Source organism: Physeter macrocephalus, chromosome 7, assembly GCF_002837175.3.
Source record: "Physeter macrocephalus isolate SW-GA chromosome 7, ASM283717v5, whole genome shotgun sequence".
NCBI classification, from domain to species: Eukaryota; Metazoa; Chordata; class Mammalia; order Artiodactyla; family Physeteridae; genus Physeter; species Physeter macrocephalus.
Genome location: NC_041220.1, coordinates 54,040,823 through 54,055,917, shown reverse-complemented (window position 1 = coordinate 54,055,917; position 15,095 = coordinate 54,040,823). Strand labels below are relative to the sequence as shown.

Below are 15,095 nucleotides of genomic sequence, written 5' to 3'. Positions count from 1 at the left end.
TCTCATTGTGGTGGCTTCTCTTGTTGCGGAGCACGGGCTCTAGGCATGCAGGCTTCAGTAGTTGTGGCACGTGGGCTCAGTAGTTGTGGCTTGCAGGCTCTAGAGCGCAGGCTCAGTTGTGGCGCACAGGCTTAGTTGCTCTGCGGCATGTGGGATCTTCCCGGACCAGGGCTCGAACCCGTGTCCCCTGCATTGGCAGGTGGATTCTTAACCACTGTGCCACCAGGGAAGCCCTCCTCTTGTTCTTGTGGAAAAAGAAAGTCCTCTTCTAGAAAAGGTACTGGAGGTACATCCTATGACAAAATGAGGCTTCTTCAATCGTCCAAGTTCACATGTACAAAGTGTGAAATTTCAGAATTGAGATTCGGGTTCTGAATTGTCCTGGACAATGGATCTCACTAGAAATAGAATCATCACCAGGACCTGTTCAAAGAAGAACTTTCTCCTATAACAGTATTCAATACTGGAACACAGGAAACTGTCTCCAAAATAATCAGATCTGTGCAAAAATAATTTGTTAAATAACATAGGGAAGATTATGAAAGACAGTTCCAGAATGCCCACATTCATGTGGTTTGAAAAGGTGCGTTTTTCATAAAGATATGTACAGTTCAAAAGCATGAGATTCTGCAGGGGTGGCTCCTTTATTCCAGGAACAGGCAGAACTTATTTTCATCTTCCATGCATGGACCACCAAAATAAAGAATGTTCCTCCTCTTCAGTCTTTTCCTCAGTAAAGGATCAGGTTTTCAGGTATGCTCAGGGGCTCTCTAGGCTCTTCTTGTGAAGAGCAGCCACCATAAAGACCACTATGGAGCATTTTTCCCTTCTTCACATATGGGACATGAAGAATATTACAGAAAAATTAGAGTTTAGAAATCACTCTCAAAAACACGTAGAAAAATTATTGTCAGAATATTCTTAAGCTTTAAAAAGTTGGAAAAGCCTGTGATCTTTGAACTGTTTCCAGGAGTCAGTGACTCTAAAGGAAGATATTCACCATCAGTGAACCCACCCAGGGTTTCCTTTTGTGACAATCTTGCACCATGATCCTCTGGGTTGGCATTCTCTTCAGGTCACCAGGTTTCTGCAATCTCTGTGAGAACCTGCAGCAGCTCAGCAAACGTCGGGCGGCCTTTAGGTTTCTGGAAAAGGGAAGTAGAGGTGGTCAGCTCAGCTTAAGACTCACTAAGACACCAGCTCTGGAACTTGCTGGCAGGACCTGGATCCAGGCTGGGTCACCACAAATGGAAGAGAAAGATATCTTGGCTGATATGCAGGACATGAATGGCAGTTGTGCGAGGCATGAGTGTGAAAATATAAGGGTAGAGAGCACTCCAAAAGTAAAATAGCTACAGCTGCAAACACTAGCCACATGTGGCTATTTAAATTTAAATTACTTAAAAGAAGATACATTTTAAAATTCAGTCCTCAGTCACACTAGCCACTTCTCAATTCCTCAATAGCCAGGTGTGGCTACCATATTGGATAGTGCAGACATAGCACATTTCCATCATCACAGAAAGTTCCATTGGACAGTACTGCCCTAGAGATCTATTTGGATGACTTGATACACAGAGTAAAGGAAGAGCTGGGAGAGAGGGGCCTCCGGGGCTGCAAGCCCCCAAGCTCAGCCCCAATTATTCACTACACCTGACCCCCTGTAGAAAGATGGATTTTAGTCAAAAAGCAAAAGCATGTTTTCATGAGGGACTTTGCAGGTCTTGGAGCACAGACTGTGCTGTCTTAAGGCTCAGTCAACAAAATCTCCAACCATGAAACCAAGGATTGGAGCCTTTTTCCTACTTCACAGTGGGATGTGGTTTGACTTTGGCTCCAAGAGGAAGTTCCACGGCATCTTTGAAATCCATGGGAAATAGAACTACTCATGGTAGCCACATTCTCACAGAGGTCCCTGGCAGCAGGGTTAGTGGGGAGACACCACCTTTAGTGGCTTGTAAACAGAAGGCATCAATAAAAGGAGAGAGCAAGAAACAACCTAAATGTCCATCGACAGACGAATGGATAAAGAAGATGCGGTACGTATATACAATGGAATACTACTCAGCCATAAAAAAGAATGAAATAATGTCATTTGCAGCAACATGGATGGACCTAGAGATGATCATACTAAGTGAAGTAAGTCAGACAGAGAAAGACAAATACCATATGATATCAGTTATATGTGGGATCTAAAAAAATGATACAAATGAGCTTATTTATGAAACAGAAACAGACTCACAGGCATAGAGAACAGACTTGTGGTTGCCAAGGGGGAGTGGGTGGGGGAGGGATGGACTGGGAGTTTGGCAGATGCAAACTATTATATATAGAATGGATAAACAGCAAGGTCCTACCCTATAGCACAGGGAATTATATTCAATATCCTGTGATAAGCCATCATGGAAAAGAACATGAATATGTATAACTGATTCACTTTGTTATAAAGCAGAAACTAACACACCATTGTAAAACAGTTATACTCCAATAAAGATGTTAAAAAAAAAGAATGTATATATATGTATAATGGAATCACTTTGCTGTACAGTAGAAATTAACACAACATTGTAAATCAACTATACTTCAATAAAATAAATTTTTTAAAAATAAAATAAATAAAAATTAAAGGACAGAGCAGAAGGATATGTGAGCACCCACGAGAGTCCTCCTTGAGACTTCAAGAATAAATAGTGGAGGGCTTCCCTGGTGGCGCAGTGGTTGAAAGTCCGCCTGCCGATGCAGGGGACACGGGTTCGTGCCCCGGTCCGGGAAGATCCCACGTGCCGCGGAGCAGCTGGGCCCGTGAGCCATGGCCTCTGACCCTGCGCGTCCAGAGCCTGTGCTCCGCAACGGGAGAGGCCACAGCAGTGAGAGGCCCGCGTACCGCAAAACAACAACAACAACAACAACAAAAAGAATAAATAGTGGAGCTTTTTGCTGGTGCTGAGGCTGTGCAGGTAGTAAAGCCTATGAAACAAGTGTATCACTGCTAACATAATCACATTTGAATCTAGAGGTGCATAAGCGCCTCGTTTACTTCGTCCTCTTGTCAGCATCTTATTTACTCCTTTCTCTGTCTCCTCTCCACAGATATGTAAAATCTCAATAAGTATTATATTGTATGTGCATGTACAAGTATATTGCTTAATATACAATATATATTCCTAAGCTATTTACATTGTTATTGCAAAGATGCTCTTAAGACATCTGTTTGCTACTAACAGTTCACTTAATATTTGTTATGTCTTTCAAGATTCCTTGCAGAACAGGTAATCATATGCAAAGTATTTTCATACACTGGGGATCTTTATAAAATTAATACTTCTCTGGAATGGAAACAACCATGTCGCTCTTGAAATATTGAATTTTTTTAGTGTTTGTGAATTGGGAGTCAAGTGATTTCTTTGTCAGCCAGCAGGAAATCCTCATCCAGCTGTAGTTTTTTCTGGGCTGAAACAGTCAGCTGGAAAGAGAGAACTGTCAAATCACAGAGGAGTCTGATGAAGGGGAGTGGTGTGTTGAGTCAGTGCCCAGAAAAGACAGAGGTGGGATATAAACCCTCTGGCTTTATTTTCAAGCTTGGCACTTCAAGTAAAAGAGAAACTGGCCTCCCAGGAGATAATTTTCCGAGTAGAAGTTCCTGGCACACTTTCTGCCTTCATTCCTATTCTCGTTTAATCTCTCTATCAGGAGTCTTGAGTGCCATAGGAGAGATGAAACCCATTACTTTTAGCCTTGGAAAAGCAAGACAAATTAGAGTGAAGTAAATAAAAACACCATCCTTTTCTTTCAATGTGGAAATTGAACAAGCGTGATTCTACCCTTAGTTTCCACCCAGCAGTTCTTAAAAGGAGTAAAACGTCTCACTGAGGCTTTAGTAACATCGAGAGTTTCTGCAGGAACCAACTTCAGCAAGATAAGACTTGGAAAATGCAATGAATTCCTCAGATGAAAGGCCATTGTTAAAAACAAAATGGATTAATGATTTTGTAGTGGAGTACTTCTGGCTCTCAGGGGTCATTACCGAGAAATAGACACCTTTTCCTGCCATGACGAAGTCCTGGAGTAATGTGGGTGATAAACAGATCTACTCTCAGATGCTGGAACTGCCAACCTTTGCAGGAAAGTAAGGGATACTCACCTCATGCCAGCAGCTGTACATGACTTCATATATGGAAATCGGTGCCAGGGGAGGTCGGTACAGCCTGAAGCCTTTAGAAATCGCTTCCACAACTTGCAAATTTGACTTACTTTCAAAAGGCATTTTTCCTTCTGTAAAAACTTCCCACATCAAAACTCCTGCAAATAAAATGTATGAAAATAAGAGGTTAGAGAAATGGTTACTTGGAACTGAAACAGCCGTTTCAAATTACAACCCATTATTTTCCTCCTGCAGTCATTGAGTTACAATCGTCCAGAATGACAGCAGTTCTATCCAGGAAGCAGACCCTGTGCATCTTACTTTTTGAAGAGGCCTATGAACTGAATATATTCCAGGTGAAAACATTGCCTTTCCTTTTCCATTGGTCATGACTGCCTCCTTATTGGAAGAAAAATGCTGGCGGCATCTTCATTTCAAAGTACTGCTCATGTCTCCACACCCTGAAATCAATGAAACTTTGCCATTCCATAGAAAATGACAGAATTGTGTGATTCCCCTGCTGCCTGCTGAAGGCAAGAGTTTACCAGCCAGCAGATGGCATGCGTTGCCATCTTCCCACTGAAAGACTGCTGGGTAGAGTCCCAGAAAATCTGGCAGGGGTTCTGTTTATAAGTAGGTGTTCAAAAATCATTGATTGATGAAACTCCTTCACGCCTCCCAATTTGAGTTCATTTAATTATTCACTTATTCTACAAATATGTATTAGGTATTGATCAGAGGCCAGGCCTATGCTAGAGCCAGAGGATTCTTAAGACTGAAACCAGTCTATGAGCTCAAGAAGCTCACTGTACAGTGAGGAAGAAAGACAAATGGTCAAGTAAAACTCAAGGAGTTCTAAATGTTCTACAACCACCTGATGAGATCCTTGTGTTGTTATCCACTGGTCTCACAACTTAACTGCTCTCCAGTAGAGCTTATAATGTCACCTGCCAAGACTACCACATGTCAGTGGAGAGCTAATGAGATCAATACAAGCTTAACCTTATTGTGGGCAATAATAGTCACACCCTTTGAGGGTTTAGATGTCTCTCCAAAGCCAAGAAGCCACCCAGAAAGGTACAGGTGAAAGAGAATAGATAGATTATTATACATTTGTTGCCATTTTTTGAAAGTCAACTCAGAGAACAAACTCCATGGGACAGAGGTCCACAGTATCTCTTTTTCAATGAAGAACATTACCCAATATAAACAGCAATTGATAGATCCCAAGGAAGCCTATGTCTAGTTTCACAAAATAGGAAGGTGATAATGTAAATGAGATAGCATCGCTCAGAGTCAGACAAGGAAGTTTATTAATTACACTCAAGATTCAATGATGCCGTAAGATCAGTTTTTCTTGCAAGTCTCTGTGGTGTGGGAAAGTTGGCTGAGTTTGTTTTCTAGATCAGCAGACTCTGTTATGGTTTTACAGCAAGTGCTCAGTGGGAAAGGAAAAGATCCAAAAGGCAAACTTAATGTAAGAAGGTGTATGACACCAGTTGCCAAAGACAGCCTGATGTGTTTAGAACACCTAAGACAGAAACACAGTTATAAGAGGACCTTTAGCTACATCATATTAAGAAATCAAAGTTAAAAGAGCAATCTCTATTTTATGAGAACCTACTGTACAGCACAGGGAACTCTACTCAGTGCTCTCTGGTGACCTAAATGAGAAGGAAATCCAAAAAAGAGGGGATATATGTATACATATAGCTGATTCACTTTGCTGTACAGTATAAACTAACACAATATGGTAAAGCAAATATACTCCAATAAAAAATAAATATTTTTTTTAAAAAAGAGCAATCTCTATTTTATTAAATCAAGCTCCAACAAATGAACATCAAATTCACTCACCAAATGACCAGACATCAGATTTGCTGCTATACTTATTGAAATGGAAAACTTCAGGAGGGGACCACTTGACTGGGAACTTGGCTCCAGAAGAACTGATATATTCATCATCCAAAACGTACCTACGGCCATCATATTTCAGAGCACATTGTATTAATTACCTCTAAGTTCAGTTTACTTCAAATCCTTTTAGTTAACTCTGATTTCTAAAATACAAAGCATTTTACCACAGAAAGGTTCAGTATACCTTCCCTTCTTGCTATCAAAGTGAGAAAGTAGCCCTTATAGAGTTTCCTCCTTAAACCAAGCCTCAGTTGTGTTTATTGTATTTGGATCTCAGAAAACCATAGCAATTCTTCAGTCTAAAACATGCCCCACTTATTAGTTATGATAAATTCTTAATTCTGCAAAGAAGCATGCTGAATGCGCTAACAACCAAGGTTATTTTTTTAAAAAGATAAATATATGTGAAAGAATAAATTTGAAGTTTGATGCCTTATTTTCTTTCTATATACATATAATTTTTACAGGACAGAGAAGGGGAAAAATAAAAGTATTTGAACGTAATACATTTGGTGTGTAAAATCTCTAATGCCTTTATTCAAATGGAAATAAATCAGGAACAACTATCATCTCCTTTAAAAAAAAAATAACAACAACAACAAAATTAAACCCTCTCTCTTTTTTTAAAATCATACACAGTAACATCCAAGTGTGGGAATCTGAAGAAAAGAGAGGATAGCTAACGTGTGCTATGTAGCTCCTTGAGTATGCAATATAGTATTTTTGAAATACTATATATATATATACAGTATACTATATATACTATATATATTAAATATAAAATTAATATATTTATTAATGCTTCCCCACACACCCACTTGTTTCCCACATACCTTAACTCACCACACCTTTAAGTCCTTTATTGAGCCAGAGGTCATTCTACCAGAGGAAAGAATGAATAACAGAAAACAAAAGGAAAAGAGCTCTTTTTTTTTTTATAGCTTTTGAGTTTCAAAAGTCTAGACCTTCCAGAGAAGAAGAAGGACCGAGTTATGAACAAAATATCTGGGAGAATGGCTCATGAATACGAATGATATCTCACTACCACCACCATCCATTCTGCTACAAAAATATCCCTTGTGCTGGGGGTGTGGGAGAGATTTGAAAGGAAAGGGAAGGAGTATTAGACACTAGGGGGTGGCTGAGGTAGGGTCCTGTACCCTGAACCCTATGAGGGCTGCCCTAGTCACACTGCAGCGAAAGAAGACCCCACTGCCCTACAGTCGGTTGGTGGGATTCAAGAGCAAAACAGAACCTGTGTCCTCTTTCCCAGGCCAAGACCTGGGAAACACAGAAAGATTCCAGAGGACAAATGGTTATGGGTGTGCCAAGGCAGATGGGGCCTTAGCTACGTGGAGAGCTCTAGTCATGGTGAATGTCAGACATGAAGGAATCCTACAGGCAGAAATTCAAGATGAGTCAGCGGCCACCTGTGTGGATGGCCAGCCAAAGACAAAAGAGGAGGATGGTGGCTGTAAGGAAGCCAGTGTCAATGTGTGAAGGAATCTTACAGACAGAAATTCAAGATGAGTCAGCGGCCACCTGTCTGGATGGCCAGCCAAAGACAGAAGAGGAGGATGGTGGCTGTAAGGAAGCCAGAGTCAATGGATAACAACAGGGACCAGACAGGCCATCTCCAGTGTCTGGCCCCATGAGACACACAGAATTTGGACTGTGACCCTGAAGAGCGTCAGGGAGAAACCCTGAAATCACTGGGATGAAATTTCTAGCAACCTGAAGGAAAGGAGATGCAAAATGTAAACTGCACTGAGTTGCTGAAAATAAGGTCAGATGATTTACACTCTTGTGCTGCAGGCTTAGAGTCAGCTACTACACTTGATAAGAGAAATGCATGATGATGACAGAAAAATCAGAGCTGAGAAAATAAATGTATTCTTTCTCTATTTCAGAAATATACATATATAAGGAAAGTTTTTTTCTTAACCTTATATATATGACAAGTAGACTGAGAAATTCTTTTGAATTTTAAGATATGACATAGTTTCATTAATAACCGCCTGAAAGAAGATCAGAAGAATAGCCCACAGCCTCCGTTTCCCTCACAGCTAACACTGGTGCATGTCCTAAAGTTCAAAGTGGGTCAACAGGCCATACAACCACATCAACACTGCCCTCAGAGAAAAAAAAAAAGCCAAAAACATCTTCAATTTGTCTGTAGACTAATGTAAGATTCCCTCCTGTGAGTAAACAAACAAAAAAGAATATCATGTACCTTGTCATTCCAAAGTCCGAAATTTTTACTATACTTGTAGAACTGACCAAACAATTCCTCGCGGCCTATAGGGAGAAGAAAAGAACCCATGTGTGAATACAAAATTTCTCTTTCCAGAGTTTCTACTCTCCTTTTCCTTAGTTTCTTTGGGCCCCAGCACTACCTCTCTGTATGAACAGCCATGGTATTTCATGGTGATACCTATCGATGCTACATATGATTTAATGTATCTGCCCTCGTGTGATGGATTTTAATGACTTTTCGAAGAAATGACAAAAAATGAAAAGAAATTTTAACACTTTTCCTTTTTAAAATGTGTAATCTTTCTCAAGAAGTATCCTTGATAAGTGCATCTTGGTATAAAAAATAGTGTATATTTAAAATTTTATCTTCATAAATAAAAAGAGGAAAGTCCAATATGCATGAAAAATAACAGATCGTCATTATCTATCTTTGGGATAGTCATTATATATAATTGCTAATAAAAACAAAGAAATTATATTTTAAAACTTACATTTCATTGAACATAACTCTTTACAATATTTTCATATTTATTAAATTACCACAGTGAACTAAATATAGTACTATATAATTCAGAAGCAATCTATCTGATGCCAAAACAATCCATTTTCAGTCAGCTTAGTCAGGAAAATCATTGACTTCGTTATTTAGCCTCATGTAGGCCAATGGTTTGATATAATTTTTCTCTTTTGAGCTAATTTGTGGTTCAGTTAGTTCAAAAAAAAAAGCAAAAAACTTGAAATGGAGAGCCAGAGGGGTCAGTTTGGAAGATGTTGACAAGTGCCAGCAAATGATCTCAAAGCTAAACCACAAGGCAAACTCTCGACCGAGAAAAGACTCATAGTTGGCTAATATATTTTAAGTGGCATGTAGGTGGAGAAAACAGAACTCAAAGGAAAGCAATCAAGGAAGGAACCAAGACTAGGAGGGTCTACAGGAAGCCACCTGGAGCAAATAGAATGACCAGAACTGTCACCTGACTGAATTTTGAATTCTAATCCTTATCAGGAAGGACAAACTGCAGAGACCAGGAAAGTGAGTTAGGTGGAATTGATACCAGATCCATACAGTCAAAAAATGTGCTCAATGGCTACTATGGGTTGGACCCTGGGGAATGTGCCACGAGGCACGCAAAACAATGGTCAAGCATTGCTGAGCTTTTCTATGTGCCAGACACTGTTTTAAGTGCTTACGCATATTAATTCATGTAATCCTCCCAACAAGTCCATATGTGGGAGGTGCTATAATTAACACCACTTTACTAGTTAACTAGCTTACTCAAGGTCACATGGCTAGTAAGAAACAAAATCCAGATTTCAACTAGCTCTTGAGCAGGGTTCTCAATCTTGACTGCACAGTGGACTCACCAGGGAAATTTTCCAAAAATGCTGATGACTAGGTTCAACCCGCAGAGATTCTGATTTCATTAGTCAGGGGTAGGGGCTGGGTACTGTGATGTTTTTAAACCTCCCAGGTGATTCTAATGCACAGCTAAGTTTGAGAGCCATTGCTTGGCAACTTGTATTCTCGTGATGCTGAACTGCAGCTCAGAAGCCTTGATGTCGAGGAGTTTAGAGTCTAATATTTGGGGCTTCCCTGGTGGCGCAGTGGTTGAGAGTCCGCCTGCCCATGCAGGGGACACGGGTTCGTGCCCCGGTCCGGGAGGATCCCACATGCCGCGGAGCAGCTGGGCCCGTGAGCCATGGCCCCTGAGCCTGCGCGCCCGGAGCCTGTGCTCCACTACGGGAGAGGTCACAACAGTGAGAGGCCCGCGTAGCGCAAAAAAAAAAAAAAACAAAACAAAACCTAGAGTCTAATATTTGTGTAAACAACTATTATAGGAAGTAGTAAATAATAAATGCTCTGACAGTTCTAAGTCATATGTAGGGCAAGCAATGGTGTGCTAGGGCCAATGAAATTATGCCTCCTTTCTCTCCCCCAAATATTCCAGCCTGAATGATAAATAATATGGTCACTCTGGTGATGGCTGATGGAAGTTCAGGATTACCTCTAGATGACAGTATCAGGGACTTCTCAGAAATTCTCAAATTCTCATTGGATTTAATTTGGGAACTTAGAAATGAGACATGGAAGGACATAGTAGGAATAGTGTGAATATCATGAATAAATATGGAGCAGGTAGAAAATGTTTTTCAAGGGGAGGTAGCAAGGCAGGGAAGCAGAGCTATTTGCTTTTGGGGCAAGTCAAGCTTCAATCTTCTTTGTTTGTTTGGAGAGCTGTTCTGAGCATTATGCAACAGAATGGTGTAGCATTTTGACTCCTTCCCAATAATGCCAGTAGTGCTGCTGTGATACTGCAAGAACCAAACCACCTCCACCTGAGGCAGTTTCACCCCTGGGTGAGACCCACTGGGGTTCTTCAGCATTGTACCCAGCACCTGGCAGAGTGCGTGGCATATATAGGCACTCAATACATATTTGATTATTGGTTGAAAGAAAGAAAGATAGAAGGAAGAGAAGGAAGAAGAGAGGGGGAAGAGGAAAGAAAAGTAAATTAGTTTTAGTTAGTTGATTAGTGTGGTGATTAATTACTTCAAGGCGTATTTAGAGTAACACCTTACTTGGCTCCAGCATCAGTGAGCAATTAAAAATAAAGCTACATTTCGCAACAGGTTACACAAATAGGAAAATGTTTAAAAATTAAGTCAAAGGGGCTTCCCTGGTGGCGCAGTGGTTGCGCGTCCGCCTGCCGATGCAGGGGAACCGGGTTCGCGCCCCGGTCTGGGAGGATCCCGCGTGCCGCGGAGCGGCTGGGCCCGTGAGCCATGGCCGCTGAGCCTGCGCGTCCGGAGCCTGTCCTCCGCAATGGGAGAGGCCGCAGCAGGGGGAGGCCCACATACCACAAAAAAAAAAAAAAAAAAAAAAAAATTAAGTCAAAGAATGCATTATTCAAAGTATTGAAATTCCTAACTTATCACGTCCTTCTGAATACAAGTATAATATATACATAATCAGCAAATTTGCACCGTACTTACTAAATCCCTGTGGATAAAGCAGTTTCTCTCCAGATACTCCATTCCTTCACAGATATCTTGACATGCACTCAGTAGCATCTCCTTCCTAAGTTTTCCTTTCCTCTCTCTGAGATAGCTAAGCAGGCAGCCATTTTCCATAAACTCCGTCACAATATAAAGGGGCTTCTGCTGTATACACACTCCATAAAGCTGAACGAGCCTTGAATGAGATAACTTCCTGTTGAAGAAAAACACAGACCCGAATCGTTTTTGCATTCTGAAGTGTTTGAAATCAACTGGTGATATTTACCAGCTCCATATAATGTTCATCATCAAGCTATGATTAAAATTAACCCAACCACAGAGAAAGTAGAACAGTTTCCTTTCTACTTTATGCGCTGAGAGAGTGGGGTTGAGAGTTTAAGCAGTACTTCCTAAGTCACTGTACATACAGAATAATACATGCCCCATGTTCTGCTTTTCTCTTTTCCATTTTGTAAGCCTTTTGCTTCCTCAGTACTGCTTCTCCTTGCCCAGTTCCTGTTCCTTGAGTTTCAACCTCCCCAACTGCAGCTGCTTAGACAAAAAATTCCGGACAGACAGGAGGGATGAAAGAGTGATTGATGTGCATTAAAAACAATATTAAATTCTAAACAATAAAGGCATTTAAAAGAAATTTTTAGATTAAGTTGAAGATTGAAAAACATTTACCAACGTGAAACCCTTCTCTGTATTTAGTAATCACATACATAGACACACACACACACACAAGTCCTCAAATACTACCTGTTAAAGTACACACACTAAAATAATCTTTTTTTTTTTTAATTTATTTTTGGCTGTGTTGGGTCTTCGTTGCTGCGCGTGGGCTTTATCTAGTTGTGGCGAGCAGGGGCTACTCTTTGTCGTGGTGCATGGGCTTCTCATTGCGGTGGCTTCTCTTGTTGCAGAGCACGGGCTCTAGGCGCCCTGGCTTCAGTAGTTGTGGCTCGCAGGCTTCAGTAGTTGTGGCTCACGGGCTCTAGAGTGCAGGCTCAGTATTTGTGGCACACGGGCTCTAGAGCGCAGGCTCAGTAGTTGTGGCACATGGACTTAGATGCTCCACGGCATGTGGGATCTTCCCGGCCAGGGCTCGATCCCATGTCCCCTGCACTGGCAGGCAGATTCTTAACCACTGCGCCACGAGGGAAGCCCCCTAAAATAATCTTTTTAGTCATTTATACTTCAAAAGTTTATTGTTTCTTCTCGACTATAGTATTCAGTTTTTAGAGAAATTATAATTACTTATATATTTTTACAGTTATAAATGTAATTAGTTCACATATTTTCCTATATGCACTGCTACTAATAAGCTACATCCAGAGACACAAACCCATAGCTGATCAACTAAAATAAAGGATCCTTTAAAAGCAATGAAGTGTTATAATAATTTAAGAAAATGTCATGCTCCTAAACAAAAGAGCTGAATTCAAGTTGTTTTATCTCCTACTGATGCATGATCAGGAGCAACTTATTTAAAATTTCTAAGCCTCAGTTTTTTCACATGTAAAATGAGGATAATAAAACCTGTCCTTCTTTCTTCCAGTGAATATTAAATGAGATAATGTATGTGAAGGTACTATAAAAAGTATAAACCATGGTAAAAATATAAAGATAAAATTTTTAATTTTAGTAGAAATTTATGGGCTGAAAAAAAGACTGGTTTTCTTTCATTTTCCTAAATAATCTTTTAGCAGGTACTCTGGAAACACCATGAGTACAGGCCCCCAATTTAGGCTATATTCCAAAATATGGTAATTAAGAACACAGTAGAGATTTGAAGTTACTCTGCTAGTGCACTGGAAAAACTACACAGTATGACAACAATTTTGGTTAACAATTATGGCCCCTACTATAAGATCTGGCATATAGTAGTTGCCCAATAAATATTTGTTGATTCTTATGTTAGCTAAGACTATGGACTTTGCACTCAGACAGTCCACAGTTTTGATTACAATTAGACACTACCAATGTTCTGTTGAGGAACTGTGGGCAAATTACATAAGTTTTCAAAATTTCCTTTTTATCATGTATAAAATTGGGGTCTTTTTTTTCTTTTTTAAAAATTTATTTTTTTATACAGCAGGTTCTTATCACTAATCCATTTTATACATATTAGTGTATAAATGTCAATCCCAGTCTCCCATTTCATCACACACACCCCCATCCACCACTTTCCCCCCTTGGTGTCCATACGTTTGTTCTCGACATCTGTGTCTCTATTTCTGCCCTGCAAAGCGGTTCATCTGTACCATTTTTCTAGGTTCCGCATATATGTGTTAATATACGATATCTGTTTTTCTCTTGCTCACTTACTTCACTCTGTATGACAGTCTCTAGATTCATCCACGTCTCTACAAATGACCCAATTTCATTCCTTTTTATGGCTGAGTAATATTCCATTGTGTATATGTACCACATCTTCTTTACCCATTCGTTTGTCAAAGTGCCTGTATCAATTTACATTCCCACCAACAGTGCAAGAGGGTTCCCTTTTCTCCACACCCTCTCCAGCATTTGTTGTTTGTAGGTTTTCTGATGATACCCATTCTAACTGCTATGAGGTGATACCTCATTGTAGTTTTGATTTGCATTTCTCTAATAATTAGTAATGTTGAGCAGCTCTTCATGTGCTTCTTGGCCATCTGTATGTCTTCTTTGGAGAAATGTCTATTTAGGTCTTTTGCCCATTTTTGGATTGGGTTGTTTGTTTTTTTAATATTGAGCTGCATGAGCTGTTTATATATTTTGGAGATTAATCCTTTGTCCATTGATTCATTTGCAAATATTTTCTCCCATTCTAAGGGTTGTCTTTTCATCTGGCTTGTAGTTTCCTTTGCTGTGCAAAAGCTTTGAAGTTTCATTAGGTCCCACTTATTTATTTTTGTTTTTATTTCCATTACTCTAGGAGGTGGATCAAAAAAGATCTTGCTGTGATTTATGTCAAAGAGTGTTCTTCCTATGTATTCCTCGAAGAGTTTTATAGTGTCCGGTCTTACATTTAGGTCTCTATCCATTTTGAGTTTATTTTTGTGTATGGTGTTAGGGAGTGTTCTAATTTCATTCTTTTACATGTAGCTGTCCAGTTTTCCCAGCACCACTTACTGAAAGGACTGTCTTTTCTCCATTGTATATCCTTGCCTCCTTTGTCATAGATTGACCCGAGGTCAATCTATGACACCTAGGTTGACCCTAGGTGTGTGGGTTTATCTCTGGGCTTTCTATCCTGTTCCATTGATCGATGTTTCTGTTTTTGTGCCAGTACCATATTGTCTTGATTACTGTGGCTTTGTAATATAATCTGAAGTCAGGGAGTCTGATTCCTCCAGCTCCGTTTTTTTCCATCAAGACTGCTTTGGCTATTCGGGGTCTTTTGTGTCTCCATACAAATTTTAAGATTTTTTTGTTCTAGTTCTGTAAAAAATGCCATTGGTAATTTGATAGGGATTGCATTGAATCTGTAGATTGCTATGGGTAGTATAGTCTTTTTCACAATACTGATTCTTCCAATCCGAGATCACAGTATATCTCTCCATCTGTTGGTAACATCTTTAATTTCTTTCATCAGTGTCTTATAGTTTTCTGCATACAAGTCTTTTGTCTCCCTAGGTAGGTTTATTCCTAGGTATTTTCTTCCTTTTATTGCAGTGGTAAATGGGAGTGTTTCCTTAATTTCTCTTTCAGATTTTTCATCATTAGTGTATAGGAATACAAGAGATTTCTGTGCATTAATTTTGTATCCTGCAACTTTACCAAATTCATTGATTAG

General features: G+C 39.9%; 1 protein-coding gene across 1 annotated transcript in view; it reads right to left on the bottom strand.

The window, feature by feature from the left end:
- Positions 1–20: 20 nt before the first annotated feature.
- The window catches only part of TXK (TXK tyrosine kinase), a 48,963-nt gene continuing 33,888 nt past the window's right edge, over positions 21–15,095 (bottom strand). The window contains exons 10-14 of the mRNA XM_024131990.2: positions 11,309–11,525; positions 8,292–8,356; positions 5,999–6,117; positions 4,142–4,299; positions 21–1,145 (exon numbers count right to left, since the gene is read on the bottom strand). Coding sequence (XP_023987758.1) covers positions 1,077–1,145; positions 4,142–4,299; positions 5,999–6,117; positions 8,292–8,356; positions 11,309–11,525 — 628 coding nt within the window. The 3' untranslated portion in view covers positions 21–1,076. The remainder of the gene's footprint in view (positions 1,146–4,141; positions 4,300–5,998; positions 6,118–8,291; positions 8,357–11,308; positions 11,526–15,095) is intronic.